Here is a 19389-nt window from a genome sequence, read left to right as displayed (position 1 = left end):
ATACTGTATTCTATCAGTTAAATATTTTCATATTTCATCACCCACACTGTGAAAACGTGAAATCTATATTTTTACACTGCGAGAGATGTAGCTCCACCCCCTCATAACATTGTGTATTAATCTTAAATTGTTTGCTTAAAACAGGATGAAAACTGTAGTCGCACTTTGTTCTTTATAGTTTATTTCTCGATTCAAATTATTTTACTTAAAGAGAATTTTGTAACGTTATGCAGCAAAAAAAAATTAAATGGAACTTAATGTTGTATGCGTCTTTATAACGTCACAACACTTCTGACATCATGTCTGTTTATGCGCGCTGGAATTAAAACAGTTGCAAAATGCACATCTCAACGTAACTGAGCATAAAATAAAAAGAAAATTTGTTTGTTTTTCGTGAATATGGAATATATCTCACCTCGAACTGAGAAAATGTTCACATTTTCACTCGCGCTACGCGCTCATGAAAATATTTGAAATTTTCTCACTTCTCAGTGAGATATATTCCATATGCACTCAAAACAAACAAATATCCTCTATATATTTATTTGTTTTAACTTTACGCTATTTTCAAGGTACAGTTTTACTGGAGGTATTTTTAAACTTGATTTTCGTCCTAGTTGCCTATAGCATAGGTACACATTTGATAAACTTAAAATTCTATAAAATTCAGTAAAACATACTAATATGTAAGGGATCTATTCTTTATATTCCTAAAACTATACGAAATGAGAAAAATGTCACAAAATTTTGCATAATGTGATCGACCACCTTTAAAATTAATATCACAAACATTACAAAGCGCAAATCGTACGTTGAAAGGGATACCGGGTAGCTATTCATAAGTAGACTCAAATCAAGAAAAACGCAGTAATGACGACGCAAAACACAGGAAATTTCCATTACAATTTCTAAATGTAAACAGACGTATGTGTTGAAAGGAAACCCGAGTAATTATTCTTAGACAAATAACAAGGGAAATGATTCTGGGGAATTTCATTGATGATATGTATACTTGCATATATATTTTGCGTTTGCTGTACAAAGTCATACTGAATTTATATCTTCGCACAAGTAGCGCAAATTCATCTTACCAAATCATTTCGCAAAATGATTGAAAATTGCACTTACTCAGTACAGTGGATAAGAAGTCGCTGCAGAGTCTCATTTGAACTCTTTCCTGTCAAAGGAAAACGCATGGTCGTTTTCATGGTTTGTATGAAACTAAATAAAATTATACAGCCTTCAGCGATATAAGATTAATTTTATACCTAATGAAAATAATAATATTTACCATATTTTAATCGGATACACTTGAAATTGTTTGTACAGTAATCTTTTAGTATGCATTAAATTTAAATTTATTTGATCTAAATTAGAATAAAACCACAAAGCGTCAGATACGCTTCTAAACTAAGTAAATGGTATCACAAGTACTTTTTATCTGAGTTTTCAATGATAAATGGCGCTTTATGATTCAATAAATACGATTTTATTTATTTCAGGGCAAGGCCTTCAGCCGAGAGGATGTTGATTCGAGATCTGTTATGGTGAAGGCTTTTAGATATTACTGTGGAAACACACAGGACTGTAACATGTACAAGTTATGCAGCGAACAAGGCAGAATTGTTGCGGAACGCTTCAACAAAGTTCTAGATAAAACTTCATGCAAGGTAGGACTAATTTCATTAAAACCTAATGTGTTGTGTTGTGTGTTACCTGACCTGAAGTCTTCTTCATATTTCATACAGATTTTTTTTTCAAAGGAGACATATTAGTTTTGTCTTTTATGACATATACTTTGTCTTCTTACGGTTTGTTTCATAGAGAAATTCAAATTTCATTTCCAGAAAAGAAATTTCCAAGAACTGAGATAGTTCTATATTATATTGCTATAATGATAAAAATCTATCATATATCAAATTAAAATTTTCAGATTCGTTTTGTTGTGCCAGCTGTTACACAAATTGATGAAAGAGCAACTTTAACCTGCAAGAAGAAGTGGGAGAAAGATGAAGCGGTGGTGTTTGAAGAAAAGCTGAAAGGGAAATTTACTACATTTGTTGACAAAAGGGGGAAAACATCCGCACATTGTGATTTAATTTTGGAGGCCTTTTGTCATTTCTCGTTACACGAATCCGGGGGGAGTTTTGTCATTTGTGGTCTCAAAGGCGTTCAAAGGAAGGACACATCTGAATTTATTCTTACTAATCCGACCATACATTCACGGGAGGGTAGATTTGGCCCAAAAGACAAGCGAGACGCTGGAATTCAAGACTTCAGTAATAATCATACATGTAATAAGTTCTGTCGCATGTTTATAAATAAACTAGCTTGTGAATTCGACAAAGCATCTGACGAGTGTTGAATTGCACTAGTTAGCACGTTAACAGAAAGGAAACGCTATTTTCCAGCGGGGGATACTTGATTCTGCAACAGTAAGATGCCAACATAACTTCACGGTGTCGGAGAAGACATTCTGCGTTGTGGGCAAGCACACAATGTTTGTGAAGGCACTATTGTTTGTACAGCAATAATCGCAGAGGTACATGAACACATTTATAAGCGTTAATAAACTGAACTGATTAGAAAATTGTCACACAAGTGCATTCGATAGCGTTCAGGCTGCTGAAAACCCTTTGTCGGAATGTTCGCTGTTGTGACTGTTACATTAACAGGTTGGAGGAGAAAAACGGATGTATTGATTACAGTGACGTTGTAACATACACAAAACTCGTACAATATTCTTAGAGTTCCCACTGTTTTGAGAGTGAAAGGGCTATAATATATTCCTTATGGGAAAATGACCTATCTTCTTTCCAGTTGGTGTTGTGCAATAACGAAAAATATCATATATAGGTTGTTGTTAGTCACTCGACTGTGGGGATGTCAGTAGGGATCAATCCTAGAGTGATTATTCTTTAAAACGATGTTTCCTGCGTTCTTAGAAATGTCCACTTAAGTCTGTTTAGGAACCCAACAATGACTGTTAACGCAAGCGATCTGTGACGCAGTTGTTAGTTAATTTCGAAGCTTGGTTCCAGTATCCAAGCGATCTGAAGGGAGGATGAACCAACGGTGTAGAAGATAGAGTCGTCCTGATGAGATATATAATAGTATACCAACAAGAGGAAAAACAACAACAACAACATTTATCTAGCCTACAGTAATACATATGCAGTGATATTACATTATAATATATGGTAATATTTGACGATATTAAAATACTAGTTATTGAAAATTAATGTTAATAATGAAATCTATATTTGTTTTTATTGTTTTATCAACAATGCTTATGTTTTAAATTATGAAAAAAAAACATATAATTTTTTTCGTCTAATATGCATTTTGACATGCTTGATAATTTCTTTCTAATAATTTGTCGTTTTCAAATGATGAACTATCCAAAGTTGTACAAATAGATGTTTACAAACTGACGCGCTCTAGTAGTAAATGACACGACATTGCTAACATGTGAATAAAATTTCTAGTATTTAACTTGTTTGTCTTGTAGAACCCATGCCTGTATGAGATTTTCTTTTAAATATTACTCATTTTCGATGAGTGGAAAGTCTTTAAGACAAAAACTTTAAAATTGCTCTTGGACTTTCTGATTATTTTTAATTTGGCCATTTGATTCATATCGGAACATATAGTAATTACATTAAACGTATAGTGTTTAATTTTTGAAGAGAAAAAGAAATTCAAGTTGCAAAACGTGTATAATATGAAATGGAAATAACATTAGTTCGAGAAACATAACACATATTTATGTTGCTAGCAACCATACTCAAATATGTACTTCTTTATATGTGTAAATGACAGGCATGGTCAAGCCATCTAGCTGGCGACCCACGCTTAATAATGGAGCCGTGTCAATTTGAAAATCCAAACCTTTAAATAAATGATCGAATATCTGGATCCATGCTGGTCGCAAATGCACTATGTTGGTTTTCTCATGGTGCGGCTCAATTATGATTTTATTTGAAATCCGTGACTGAAATAAATTAAGTCTTGAATGATGGTAGATGTTTTGATGCGTTTAAACTATAAGTTGTCTGCATCGCGTGCAAAATTGTAACCTCTTTCATTATTATTTCTTGTTATTCATTCGTGTCCTATAATTGTGAAGTATTGATATACTTCCTGTTTTCAAGATAAATTCGGTGAGAATACATTAGTTTCATCACCTTTCTCGTATATATTGCAGGCATTTTGAATGTGTATAAAAATAAATTTCCGTCACCACATTTCAAGGACTGTCTTAAGCTGTAAGTAAATATTTTGGACATCGCCATAAAATGTTGATAAATGAATTATGTTTTGGGTTCCTGGTCCCTGTTAATATTATCGTAGATGTCTCGTACAGGCCAGAGGACACAGAGCACAAATATACCCTATTCATAATTTTAACAAGTCCGAAACATTGTGGAATGATACCATTTTCACTTGGGTAATGGTTACTTTTTACTCGGTTTTCATCTAAAATCTCAAACATCAAAAGTATTAAATCCATATATTACTTAAAGACACTGACCTCCAGATCGTATGAAAATAAAAAAGATAATATATGGAAATTATTGCTATATTTCCTAAAAAAGCTGTGATACTTAGTTACTGTCAGATTATATATTATAGAAACAAATGCGATAAAGTTGCTTTTTTACTAATTTTTCCATTCAAAATTGAAACGCGTTTGTAACGGGGTACGGAGGTAAACTGCTTTATATTTAACGATCATTAAAGGCCGCGGTGCTTTTATTTTTTCTTCTCGATTTCGCATTTTTTAAAATGTTTTAGAAACAAAATCTTAGGCCTATGTTCTAATGTTCATAAAATGACGAAACCTCAATTTTTAACAAGGGTAGTCTGGAGTCGAGTCCCCGGTTTAACTTTGATGTTAGTGTGATATGTATTTCCATGTGTTCATTGTAAAAATTCTTAGTTTAATTTAATTAGAAACTGGCAGGTTTCTCTGATTGGTCAATTTGAATTCCTGATGTTCTGTAAAATTATTACGAATTATATACTTGGCACTTGCTATGACAGAAGTGTACTTCACGTTTGTGAATCGCTTAAAAACTTTTATTACGTAACATATAATGATAATGATGATGATGATGATGATGTTGCTCTGATAATGATGGTATATTTTTTCAGGCATGGAAACACCTCCTGACACCGTCATTTGTGTTTAGTCTAAATACTTCAATTTTCACTGCCATTGCCAAATTGCATACCATGAAAATAGAAATAATGTTTACATGCTTTATTACGATAATCATGTTGATTTTCAATAACTTTCTTTTTAACAACATCACATACACTACTGATGTATGGTGACTGAGTTGTGCCAATTTGACACACGTTATGTTGCCCTGACAGACGTCGCCCTGACAAACATCGGGTATAGCGCATACAAGAGAAAAGTATCGCTACTGAGAAAATGAAAACGACAACCCCTATGCTTGATGTATAAAATTTACGAATCAATTTTTTCTTCTAAATTTTGTTAACAAGATAGTGCTGATAAAACATGGGTACACATGATTATATTGACTTTACGATAATTATTAAGTGTAGTACTATTAAACGTGTGTACCTTGTCACACATTACATCATACTGATGTGTTATCAATAGGTTAATTCCGTCATGTAAATGATCAATTACAAACATGAACTGATTCTGAAGTTGGATGTGCTCATTTATAATACTTACTTCACTGTTTACGTTTTTTCTGCTACAATTCATTATCACTGATTCTGTTGTGTGTTTTTTTTCGGTATATAAAAATATATGTGACAAACTAAAATTTTTGATTACCATATATAGCAAAACTACCTCACATCTTCGTGACAGGAAAAGGATGGTAAAAATGGTCAAGTTGAAAAAGTTTCAAGTCTTCTTTTCACTAAACATAGAAACTGTTTCCCAGAGTTAAAAATGCGTGCAGTTCACCCATTTTTTTAGTACAACCCCCAGGTAGCAGATAAAGTGTAAAACATTTTTTGTCCGGAAATTGGTCGTCGGTATAATGATGCTTATATAAAATTATCTCCTAAAGATTTCCGTTTTACAATGTCAAAGACTGAAATATAAATACGAGAGTTTACCTAAAACTAGCTTAGTAAAGAAACAAGTATTAAAATCGCCGACCTTTTGCAACGCCCTTGATCAAGTTTATCAATTCATGAGGTGTGCATGCAATAACAGACACATGCTCATGGTGAAGAAATCTTACATAATAAAACTAAATTAAACAAAAGTTTGGACGTATACTAATGCGTCTATTGGTTTTTTAAATGATCGATGTCCGAATTAAGAAAATGAATTTACTGCTTTGGAACCATTAAAACAATGAATTCATTACTATCTCCAAAACGAAAACGAATTCAGATCCTGGATTCAGTTCGAATAGTCGAGCATTGGTTGTCTTACGGACAGCTCTTGTTAATGTGACAGCTTGACGCTATCCCTTTCTGATGAAAGGATGATCTCAGTCATGAAGAGATGGATATTTGAGCCGCACCATGAGAAAACCAACATAGTGCGTTTGCGTCCATGACACTGAAAACGGATGAAGCGAGTGAAATAAGTGTCGGATATTTTTGCAAAAAGGTAAGAAGTGTGTTGGTTCTCTCCAATATTTCAAAAGAATTGCACCGGTCTACTCCTATTTTCATAGTAGTTATACATAACGATACCTTGAAATTTATGTCAATTAGCTTGTTTCATTGGTCACTTTCACAGTACCCATATTTTATTGCCATTTGAGAGAAAACATTAACGACGAGTTGCTGTAGGAACATAAATCACACCAACTACATATTCTTGCGTCGGTTGTTTCATACATTGATATAATTTTATAAGTTGTCAACATATCAAATTGTCAATAGATGTTATCAACAAAATTTCAGTAATTGACATAAGAATCTAATACTGACAGAGTATTTTACATAATAATCTATTTATCATGATAAAAAATTGATAGTTAAAGAATCTCTGTTTTTTCATTTTTGTCATCATTGTTTATGTTTACAAAATCTTGAAATAGAATGTGACCGCATTTTATAATCAGTTACCTGAATTTATACTCATGTGACTTACAAATCTTAGAAATCATCAAAAGTTCATTTTTAGCTTGCCTAAGCTAAAGGCTCAAAGTGAGCCTTTGTGACCGCTTAATGTCCATCGTACGTGGTCCGTCGCCCGTCCGTCAAAATTTTCCAAATAAATTTCCTTCTTCAAAATCACTGTGTAGATTTACAACAAACTTCACAGGAATGATCCTTGGGTAGCTCCCTTTTAAAATTATTTAAAGAATTGAATTTCACGCAGAACTCTGGTTGCCATGGCAACCGAAATGAAAACTTAAACAATCCTCTTGTCCAAAACTGCAAGGCGTAGAGTCTCGATATTTGGCACGTGACATCTAATGGTTGCCTATGAAGATTGTTCAAATAATGCCCCTAGGGTGAAAAGAGACCCGTCCCGGGGGTTCCAAGTTTTATACAGACTTAAATAGGAAACCATTTTAAAAATCTTCATATCTGAAACCACAAGACCCAGGCCTTTGATATGTGGTGTGTAGCATTGCCTTGTGCCCTTCTACCAATGTTTAAATTATTACCATGGGGTGAAAAGAAGTCCCTGACCCCGGGAGTCCCAAGTTTTACATAAACTTATACAGGAAATAAAACTTTAAAAATCTTCTTGCCTGAAACTGCAAGACCTAGGCTTTTGATATTTGGTTTGCTGCATTTCCTAGTATTTCTCTGTCAAGATTATCCAAATTATGACCCAGAGGTGAAAAGAGGCCCCGCCCAGGGGGTCCCAAGTTTCACATAGACATATAGAAAAGAAAACTTAAAATCTTCTTGCCTGAAACTGCAAGACCTAGGCTTTTGATATTTGGTATGTTGCATTGCCTAGTGATCCTCTATCAAAATTGTTCAAATTATGTCCCTGGAATGAAAAGAGGCCCTGTCTTGGGGGTCCCAAGTTTTACGTAGACTTATATAGGAAAAAACTTTAAAAATCTTCTTGTCTGAAAGTTCAAGACCTAGGCCTTTGATATTTGGTATGTAGCATTGCCTAGTGGTTCTCTAATCAGATAGGTCAAATTTTGCCCCTGGGTGAAAAAAGGCCCCGCCCTGGGGGTCACTTGTTACATGAGTTATATAGGTAAAATTGCTTCAAAACTTTTCTTTCTTGTATATTTCCTAGACTGTTTAACTATAATTACCTGATGATCCCAAGTAATTACGGGTCACTTGATTGTGACCTTGATCTACTGACCTACTTTCTTGTTTTTTAAGATACCGGTATACAGTTTTGTACACCGATCTTAGTGACCATGGATGTTACCTACTGACCTACTTTCTTAATATTTTAGCATCAGTTTGACATTTGAAACATGTTCACACAACTGGGAAAAGATTGCAGTGCTTACTTATATTTGACTTTCTTACCTGATCTCTTACACTTGTCTATGTAGCTCATATTACTAAGGACGGACGGCGGACAAAATTATGGTGGGCACGATAACTTACTCATTGTAAAAGGAGAAAGGAAGCAATGCAAAGAAGGCGTAAATGCAAGGGAAAGATATGGGATTGGGCGGTGGGGGTAAAAGGGGTAGTGAGTGGAAAGCGAAATGAAACGCAAACAACAAACAAGACAACCTACACAACACAAAGTACGAGACGGACAAAAAAAAAACGATGTCCCTTTTCTATCCCAAGAACGTTGTTTTTGAGCTGGTTTTCCGTCCGTAACCATTGAAGTGTGTTCCACCCAGCCACATTATACTGACACCGGGCTGACCAGTCCTAGCACTATCCTCTATTTGGCCATTATTCGCTCTATTTGGTATGACGCGGCCAGAGAGAAAACCCACAACCTCCCTCTCTCGAAGCCAGTGTAACATTAAATATTGACCCCGTTCAAAAATGACCCCATTGATCAAAATTTAATGTTAAAATGTTGGCGGGGGTCAATTCTCAACGTTGAAACAAGACCTTTTGATCAAACTTTAATGTTGAAATGTTGACGAGGTCAATTCTCAACGTTGAAAAAGGACCCATGGGGTCTATTTTCAAAGGGGTCAGTATTTAATGTTACACCGGCGCTCTACCACTAGGCTACCGAGGCGGTTCGTAACCATTTAAATTCACACAATTTGGCCGCGGAGAGAAATAATCTATTACCATTGAGAGAGCAAGTAAACTTCAGCGCTTACAGCATCTTCAGTGCTTACATCGAGAAAATTTTGTTTTAAGCTAGTGTCTTCAGTGCTTACATTGAGAAATTGTTGTTTTAAGTTTCTGTCTTCAGTGCTTACATTGAGAAATTGTTGTTTTTAGCTAGCATCTTCAGTGCTCACATCGAGAAATTGTTGTTTTAAGCTAGTATCTTAATGCTTATATTGAGAAATTGTTGTTTTAAGCTAGTATCTTCCATGCGTATATTGAGAACTTGTATCTTCAATGCGTATATTGAGAAATTGTTGTTTTAAGCTAGCATCTTTAATGCGTGTATTGAGAACTTGTAGTTTCAAGCTAGTCCCTCCAGTGCTTACATTGAGACATTGTAGTTTTAAGATAGTGTCTTTAGTGCATACATTGAGAAATTGTTGTTTTAAGCTAGCTACTTCAGTGCTTATATTGTGTAACTGATGTAAGTTAAATTAAACATTAAGAAATTATTGTTTTAAGCCAGCTTCCTCAGTGCTTACACTGGGAGACTCTTGTTTTAAGCTGGCATCTTCAGTGCTTATATTGAGAGACTCTGGGTTTAAGCTGGCATCGTCAGTGCTTATATTGAGAGACTTAAGCTGGCATATTCAGTGCTTACATCGAGAGACTTTTGTATTAATCCAGCATCCTCAGTGCTTACATTGTTTTAAGCTGACATCTTCAGTGATTACTCTGAGACTTACGCTGGCATATTCAGTGCTTACATTGAGAGACTTTTGTTTTACGCCAGCATCTTCAGTGCTTACATTGAGAGACTCTTGTTATAAGCCAGCATCCTCAGTGCTTACATTGAGAGACACTTGTTTTAAGCTGGCATCTTCAGTACTTACGTTAAGAAATTATAGTTTTAAACTAGCACCAGTGTTTATATTGAGATATTGTTGTTGTAAGCTAGTATCTCTGCAAAAGTTATCCCACATTCCTTTGACAATAACATTTTTTTTTGTATAAAACGCATATTTGGAAATAAATATATTTGGCATTGATCGGGCGATTTCCGTAGCACGCTTCGATCACTAAAATATCTGATATAAATAGATTAGCAAGCTGTCATGTTTTCTATCATTTTTGGAATGTGGGTTTCGTGGGTTCTTAAAACTAATCTGTTATCTTTTTATGAGCTTCACATTTATTTTGGGACACGGATAATACATCGCATGTTTTATTGATAAATAACCTTTAATGAACAGATAAACTACAATATTTGCTTCAAACTGACTGAACAAAATTACAATGAGTCAGTATTTGCAAACAGAACTGTCATACACGCGTAACAAATCACATGTTTCATTGATAAGGCGTAAAAAATTGTTTGTTTCCAGTATCCCGACCTTCCCTAAATTTTTGGCCCGACCCTAAATGTTTTTATTGCCTTGAAGAATATTTTTTTCAACTTTTTGACAAAAAGTTGCAAAACTGCACTTTTTTCTGCTTTAAACATGGTCAGTGATGTTAGAAATCAACTTACTGATGCTCTAAATGTATAACCCTCTTATTTGTATTCATTTTTTGACACAAAAATAATTTCCGAAAAGTCTCACTTAATAAAAAAAAAGTCCAAAAAAAAAACACATTCCGACCTACCTACCCTAATTTTTTTGAGCATGTTACAGGAAACAAAGACATTTTTTTCTTAGTCCTAATTAACCTTTTTGAGCAGATAAACAAAAAAAATGGGTAAAACTGATTGTACAAATAGAACTGACCTTATTGTTTATCTGAGCTCAAAATCACAAGACATTCACATGGTGATATCAAGTTTATTATTACTCATTTTATTGTTTTTCTTAGCTCAAGTCTAAATGAGCCGCGCCATGATAAAATCAACATAGTACGTTTGCGAACAGTATGGATCCATGCTGGTCGCTAAGCCACTATGTTGGTTTTCTCATGGCGCGGCTCATATATTCTTTGTTGCTAAAGCCTTTGTAGTCTCTAACTTGTGAAAACCCGTTTATTGTCAGAAAGGCATGTTTCTACCAATGCCAAGAATTATGTCCGAAGGGCCACCTGCTGTTGTCTTTCTCAACAGCCAAGAAGCAACAACACCAAAAATAATTTTTATTAGTATTTTTAGGGGCTGGTATTTGTAACTTAGGCTTTTTTTGTCAAATTGTCTGAAGGGTAGTGCTAGGATAATTGACAAATGATCGGGTTTACATTTTCACTAATTAATTGATATTTCAAATTGTACACGCTGTTTAAATAATTGAAGCCGATGCCTTGTATATTGCTTGAATATTTTGCTGCAGGCATAGTAAGCATACTAAAACATAAGCATGACATTTGGTATTCTGTACCAAGTTGCAATTTTGCTATGTACATAAATGTGCTTTCTTATCATAACTTTCACTTTTGTTATTTTGATTTGTAAGTTTTTTATGTTTTCGTAGAAACAAATTTACAGATAGCAAAATAGGTCGAGTTTATATACTCGTGTGAATGACTCATTGCGATATCCGCAGTCTCTTAATTATAATTCATATATAAATGACATTGTACATTGTATTTAATGTTTCATTATTTATGTTGTATATTGATGTACAATGAAGAGACTATAATAAAGAATATATAATGATAAGTAAAATTGTGACATCTAAAAATATACAACATAACAACAATAATTAGAACAACTTCCGCTTTTGAATTATAGTTGTCATTGTCGCTGTTAAAGGTCATTTATGTCCACCATAACAAAATAGAAAGTTTTATTTTTCTAAGGCAAATACTTATTTCATTATAATAAAAAGTACAGCAGCATTACGCAACTTCTCAATATTTGCCCTCTACTGGCATGATGGAGTTCAGCGCAAAAGCATTTGTGCTTGTTTGGAAGATATGCAATCCAGAGTTTTTTGTTAATCATAATTTAGTATAGTTATCATACCATGGATATGAAACCTTTATTTAGATACAAGTCAATTTTCACGCATAATCTGTCGTGTTCACTCATGTTTAAAGGGAGTCCAGGAATCTATTATTAAGACAGACTAAGATAGAGAGAAAACGCAGAAAACAAGAAAAACTGTTTCCGGGGAATTTCACAACTGGTCTGTATCTTAGTATATATATTTTGCGCTTGCTACGTAAAATCATAATTCAAAGTTGCATCGTCGCAGAAATTACGAAATTCATTTTACAAAATTATATCGCAAAATGACTGAAAGCAGCACTTACTCAAAATATTGGCCTTTATTTGAGGGTACAAAAATTCGCTACAGAGCTTCATTTGGACCCGTACATCGAAAAGGAGAGCACATGGTCGTTTCCAAGGTTTGTGCAAAACTCAATAAAATTTTACATGAAACGGAATGGATATTGGCTCATTTGCAACAAAACAGCCTGAAGGATTAGAGAAAAGAAGAAAAAACATCGTACCACTTTTAAATCCTATATACTTGAACTTAAAACCAATCTTTTTAATATGTACAACGAACTATTGTAAAAGCTGATAACAAACATTAAAATAAATTAAAATAAAATCATGCGTGTACAGATGTTTATCCAAATAAAGTGTTATCATAAGATTTCTTAACCGATATTTTCACTGATGATAAATGCGATTTAATTTCAGGGCAAGGCCTTCAGCTACCAGGATGTTTATGCGAGGCCTGTTGTGGTGAAGGGTTTTAGATATTACTGTGGAAACACACAGGACTGTAAGATGTATGCGTTATGCAGCGAACAAGGTCGGAATGTTGCGGAACGGTTTAACAAACTTCTAGATAAAACTTCATGCAAGGTAAGACTGATTCCCTTAAAACCTCATGTGTTGTGTATTACCTGACCTGAAGTTGTCTTCATATTAAATACAGAATTTGTTCAGAAGAGACATACAAATTTTGTCTTTTGTGACATAATTATAGTTTGACTTTTTACGGTTTGTTTCATAGAGAAATTCAAATTTCATTTCCAAAAAGAAATTTCCAAGAACTGAAATATTTCCATATTACACTGTTGTAATGATAAAAATCTATCATATCAAATTAAAATTTTCAGATACGTTTTGTTGTGCCAGCTGTTACAGAAATTGATCAAAGAGCAACTTTAACCCACAAGAAGAAGTGGGAGAAAGAAGAAGCGGTGGTGTTTGAAGAAAAGCTTAAAGGGGTATTTACTACATTTATTGACAAAAGGTGCAACACGTCCGCAAATTGTGATTTAATTTTGGAGGCTTTTTGCCATTTTTCGTTACACGCATCCGGAGGGAGTTTTGTCATTTGTGGTCTCAAAGGCGTTCAGACAAAGGACACATCTGAATTTATTCTTACTAATCCGACCATACATTCACGGGAGGGTAGATTTGGCCCAAAAGACAAACGAGACGCTGGAATTCAAGACTTCAGTAATAATCATACATGTAATGAGTTCTGTCGCATGTTTATGAATAAATCATCTTTTGAATTCGACAAAGCATCTGACGAGTGTTGAATTGACTTGCTGTAGGTTCACACTCGAGTAACAGGATGGCAATAAAGTTTTCCGAAAGGGAGATTCTTTATCCTGCCGTAGAAGGTAGCCAGCGCAAATGGTCATGGTAAAGAGACATATTGTTCGTATCGAAGAACACACGGTATATGGAGACACTGTATTTTTTACAGTAGAGCTCATAGTACAAGGAAACCCTTGGGTTCAAAAGGTACTACCAAGAACATTGACATTTACGTACCCTCGGTAGCGTTCCAGCTGCTGTAAACTCAAATATGTTGTGGCTTCCGTAAGTACGAGTTGTGTTGACAATTTGGAGGAGCGAAACTGATCGAATCATAATGGCGTCTTAACGATTGTAAAAAGACGGTACAGATATTTGGTGTAGTGACTGATTTAAGAATGAAAGGATCTTCTTTCCAGAAGATGTAATGTTACAAGAAGACGGATTCGAAGCTAACTGTCTTGAGTCGCCCTCCTGCGAGTCCTGTCGTCGCGAGATCAATTTCTGGTGGTCGTACTAGTGTATATCTCAAACAACAGTACCTTACGTCTCAAAAATATCTCCTGTACATTTTGGAAACCGACAGTGTCTCAGTTTAACTCAAATACTAGCAAATATGGCATTGAAAATTAAATGAATAGTGGACATTTGATCGAATTTTAAAAGAGGACTTTTGATAAAAAACACAAAGTCATAATAAATTTTCAGCACGCCAAAATGAGTTAAACTAAATAATACAACAGCATTATATTTATCTAGTATCGCTTCCATCCCACTGTATATATGCATATGCAAAAACTTTAGTGATGAAGCATGATGATATACAGTAAGCAATACCAAGTTAATAAAAATGAAAAGTCAAATGTGAAGATAGAAACCTATATTTGTTTTATAAATAGCAACCATATTTTAGATTATAAAATAAAATGACAATTCACTTTCGTCTTATCTATTCCTTAACGGAGTTGACTTTGAAAAATAAGAATTTTGACAATTTTGATATTTTTAAATGTATACTCTAGTATTATGACATATATCCAATGTTGTGATGCAGGGATTATAGGGATGCACTCTTAGTTTACTTACAACTGTTGGTACAATGTATATATTTGATATTAGATGTTTTCATAGGTTTATCTGTCTGAACCAATAACTCATTTTCGAAGTGTTACAAGTCTTGAAGATTAATCTTGACACTTGCCACGTGACAATTCGATTTTTACAGAAATCAGTAATTATACTTTTTTTATACGTAGAAACATTTTGAGTTCTAAATTTGTAAGACTTGAATAGTTTGTTCCAGAGATGACATTTTGAAAATTACATTAACCCGAGAAACATGGCCCAATGTTGAAGAGTACTATTATAGTAGATGATATTGAAAAAATCACATACATCGAAAACCAAGCTTATTTCTAACGCAGATGATAAGAAATTATCAATTGGCTAGAAGTTAAGAAAAATCTACAGAAGATGTATCATAAAACACAATTTCGACTCGCGTTACGCACTGCTTGCTACACTGTACTGTAAGGTACGGATAAGATTTTCTTATATTTCATTTTGACTCTGACCTTGGCGATTGTTTAAGAAGATTGATTTTCTTATGCGTGACTATAAACTTTCTTAAATTTATGTTCGTATTTTTATTAATAAAATCTTGTAAGCATTGAACATAATAGCATACTCGGTTTGATTGTCTGTTCATGAGAGGTAATAAAATGTGAAACACCTTCACGCCCCAACCCTCCCAAAACCTAGCCTAGCGTCGGCTTCAGCATTCTATTATGGTGAAAATGAATGTACTCCATGATCCTAAAGGACAAGAAAATATAACAACACTGAGTCCAAGTACGGGGAGACTAAATTTTCTTAAAAGACCTGTAAATATATTTGCCTATACTCACCGTATGGTGTTTTGAGTTACTACCCTATTATATAGTTTTGCCATGTACTTTATTTTGCAAAACAAACCTAGTTACACACAAACTCGTCAAATTTTCATATCGAGTTCAATGGCTTCAGCTTCAGGTTCATCAGAATGACCGAGGGAAAATTGTCCGGCCTTTTGCCGGGCTTATGCAGTGTTTACATTCATTCGTTACGATGCTTCTAGATCCCCTAGCGTACCAGCTTCATCCATAACTTCTAGTTCCTTACCTGCTTCAAATTAAGGAGCTGATACAATATTGCTTTCAATTCAATATTTCACGTACGTACGCACGCATGAAGAGCATACATAAATACATTTATGCAAACATTCAAAAGGGTTTATGAGTTATAACAACAGTACCGGGGGATCACCAATGGAAGAAAAGAACACACAGACTACAAGTTTTTGAAGTACAATCGATATATGATATATGTGAAATACGACTTGTCATCTTAAGAATGTAAGATATCAGAAAAAGAAAAGAAAAGAAAAACAACAGAAAAGAAAAACAACAGAAAAAAAAGAAAAAAAGTTGCTACAAGAAATTACTTGAACAAGAGCCGATAATTTTTTAAAGACGCCACAGTCCCTATCCAATGTACTTCCTGTGTGTACTATTTGGTAAAAGTTGTGCTATTTTGAAGTAAATAATTAAAGTAACGGCGCTCAAGTTGTACAAGTTATCAAAGGTTACCAAAATGTAGCTTCGTGCTGAGGGGGTCGAATTTTCAAGTGTTTATAAAAAGTTTTCTCTTGTGAGACCTGTACTTTTTTGGCACGGCGTTTTCTATCATGGCACACCACTCGCATGCAGGGTTGAAATTGGGTGATATATAAAACAAAATTAAAGTTGCCATACAGTTATTATTTTCACGGATCCTAAGATTTTCTAAAAAGAAAAAGATATTGGCAAGCCATTTAATTAAAAGTTAACTTTTAGCACTTTTTGTATTTTTTTTTCAGGTTGAACTGTATTATTATATTGATACCGAACGTGATAAAATTGTGTAATTTTTCCTTGCCATACATTTTAAAAGGGTTCAAAATGTGCTTTATCAGTATTTGCTATAGTAAGTAGACTGCTTAAATGAGAAACCGCAACATGAGTAATATGACACATATAATAAATGAGTACACAAAAAAGAACAGTCCTTGACTCGGTTTTATTTTCGCAGTTATTTCAATACGCGCTTCTAGGAATGGCGATATTGAAAGTATCATATTATTGCGCACGTTATTGTTTATCTAATCTCTTATCTAAATTGATTTCGAAGAAAGTAATGTTTCTCCGACGATAGCCTCCATTCCCTAGCGAAAACATCACACTGGTTTGGAACTCCTTACGGCTGTCAGCTTTGGAGTTGGCCTACGTTAAGTCGTCGATGCCCAGCTGCAAGCCCGTACTGGAAATAATGTCTAAAAATCCACTTTCCATTACAAGAGACCCATTTAAACCCAGTTGGCAATTATTTCATTTCGCTGCATTCTTTATTTCTAAAGGATCTTCATATAAAAGTTGTTTATGCTATATAGGTAAAGTATGTTTTGATGAACAGAAGCTGGTAAAATTTGAGTTAGAGCATTGAAACTTGATAAGTGTAGAAAGTACATGATAAAATATTTTCTAAATAAGTGTCGTTTTATTTTCTATGACTGAAACGTGTTTTCAAAATATTATTTGTACCTGTTACTGGTTATAATGGTACCAGTTATACTACCATGTGCCAAACTGGAACAAAATTGAGGGCCAGTCTACGTATTTGTTGTACACCCCTCTTATAAAGACGCAAATACAAAAATGTTACACTAGTTTATTTATATCGGCTTAATGTGGCAAGAAATGAACTTCAGAGTTATTTTGTTATTTTACCAGTTATACAGTACCGTAAGATGAAACTAGACCATGTAAAGCCTTTATTTAGATACAAGTCATTTTAAAGGCGGATTATCGGAGTTTGATCTGGTTACAAATTTGTTTGAAACTTTTAGTAGCAGACCATTTTACACTTAGCCTACTTGTGTTCACTTAGCGCTACTTCCAGGAATGTTTCTCATTGCAGAGTTGGTGCAGCCGTTCTGCGCATGCGCGGAATTATTATCAAATGGAACGCACGGCAAAAATAATCATTTTTTTGCATGTCCGCACGCATTTAGTGTATAATGTGCATAATATACTGACTAAAGGTTAGGGTTAGAATCTCCATGGTTACAAAATATATACATTTAAGGTATTTTTGTTCTAATTTAGTTAATCCGGTATATACCGGTGTCGGTAATATATCACGGGCGCACCAACTCTGTATTTAGTCACAGCCTACTTCCAGGGTACAGTTTTACTGGAGGTATTTTTAAAACTTGATTTTTCTGTCCTGGTTACCCAACTGCCTTACGAAGAGTTATTTTAGCGTAAGTGTAAATTCGATAAACTTAACATTTCAAAAAAAAAATCATTATAATATATATGCTTGTATCTGTTAAACCACGCTTACACTTAAATGACGTCAAGTTAACTTTCGATGACGTCAATGTCTTTGTTGCGAGCAAGAAAGAATGCTACAGTTCTATATTTCTACTACTGTTTTAGATAAAGGGTATATTAGAATCGAAATAATGTATAGAAAAACCGAGTTTTACTTAAATTAATACACGCAAAATCGGTTATACGTCGGCAGAATAATTCATACATAAAACATACATTTCTTTAAGGGATCTAACTCTAGCCAATCGTTCTTTTATTCCTAAAAATATACGAAACGTGAAAAATGTCACGAAATAATGCTTAATGTGATTGACCACCCTTAAAATGAATATCGAGCAAATCGCTTAAATGTAAACAAACGTATATTATGTTGAAAGGGATACCGGGTAGCTATTCATAGACAGACTCAAATGAAGAAAAACGCAGAAATGACAACGCAGAAAACAGGAAAATTCCACTACAATTTGCAAATGTAAACAAACGTATGTGTTGAAAGGGAACCCGTGTAATTATTTTTAGACAAATAAAAAGGAAAATGATTCCGGGGAATTTCACTGATGGTATACACTTGTATATATATATTTTGCGTTTGCTGTACTGAGTCATACTGAATTTATATCTTCGCACAAGTAGCGCAAATTCATCTTTCAAAATCATTTCGCAAAATGATTGAAAATTGCACTTACTCAGTACAGTGGCCTGTATTTGACAATAAGAAGAACGACAAACACAGTCACTACAGCAAGGGGCAGGACGTGAAGTGGTTGCACACTTGGTTCAAGCGAGCGAAATGGTCGCAAACTTACAAAATGGCGGATATTTTCTGAAATCATCGCGTGTTCGCTTGCTTTTTTGTCAGGTAAATGGGTTTCTACGGTACTTTGAACTCTATGAATATGTGCATGCATCAGTTCTATGTCTACGTCACACTCGGTTTTGCGTTTCAGGGTTGTAGATTTTAAATTCTCGGAGTTATTGAAGTTATAAAATGGTCATGTCCATGTTTTGAAATTTGAATTGTGTCGTTTCTTGCCGTTTTTAACACTCTAATGATTAAACTACTATGCCCCAACGATAACTTGATATTTACAAACATGACTATAAATAGATTAAAATGGAACATAGGGAATTCAACATTTTCCTTACATGTTACAATCTAAATACTTCCAGGTTTTGTATCAGTTACGAATTAGCTCAGTGGTAAAGCATACAGTCCATGTTCAACAGATCTTTTGCCGTGTGGGTTCGAAACTCCACCGACAATTAATTTTATTTCACTTTTGCATAAAA

General features: G+C 34.3%; 2 protein-coding genes across 3 annotated transcripts in view; both read left to right on the top strand.

Moving 5' to 3' along the window:
- The window catches only part of LOC123549398 (uncharacterized), a 39851-nt gene extending 25227 nt beyond the window's left edge, over nucleotides 1–14624 (top strand). The window contains exons 1-3 of one of the 2 annotated variants that reach the window (XM_045338690.2): nucleotides 12339–12528; nucleotides 12830–12997; nucleotides 13255–14624. In XM_045338690.2, coding sequence (XP_045194625.1) covers nucleotides 12412–12528; nucleotides 12830–12997; nucleotides 13255–13686 — 717 coding nt within the window. In that variant the 5' untranslated portion in view covers nucleotides 12339–12411 and the 3' untranslated portion in view covers nucleotides 13687–14624. Of the gene's footprint in view, nucleotides 1–12338; nucleotides 12529–12829; nucleotides 12998–13254 lie in introns of those variants that run through there. The other variant, XM_053545425.1, reaches the window with a different exon arrangement.
- Nucleotides 970–3495, top strand: LOC123549399 (uncharacterized). The gene is made up of 3 exons (XM_045337445.2): nucleotides 970–1209; nucleotides 1503–1670; nucleotides 1934–3495. The coding sequence occupies exons 1-3, from the start codon at nucleotides 1108–1110 to the stop codon at nucleotides 2363–2365; spliced, it is 702 nt and encodes a 233-aa protein (XP_045193380.1). The 5' UTR covers nucleotides 970–1107; the 3' UTR covers nucleotides 2366–3495.
- Nucleotides 14625–19389: the final 4765 nt, after the last annotated feature.

The sequence above is a fragment of the Mercenaria mercenaria genome, chromosome 6, assembly GCF_021730395.1.
Source record: "Mercenaria mercenaria strain notata chromosome 6, MADL_Memer_1, whole genome shotgun sequence".
In the NCBI taxonomy this organism is placed as follows: Eukaryota; Metazoa; Mollusca; class Bivalvia; order Venerida; family Veneridae; genus Mercenaria; species Mercenaria mercenaria.
Note: the sequence above shows the minus strand (reverse complement) of the source record. Positions and strands in the feature narration are given on the sequence as shown.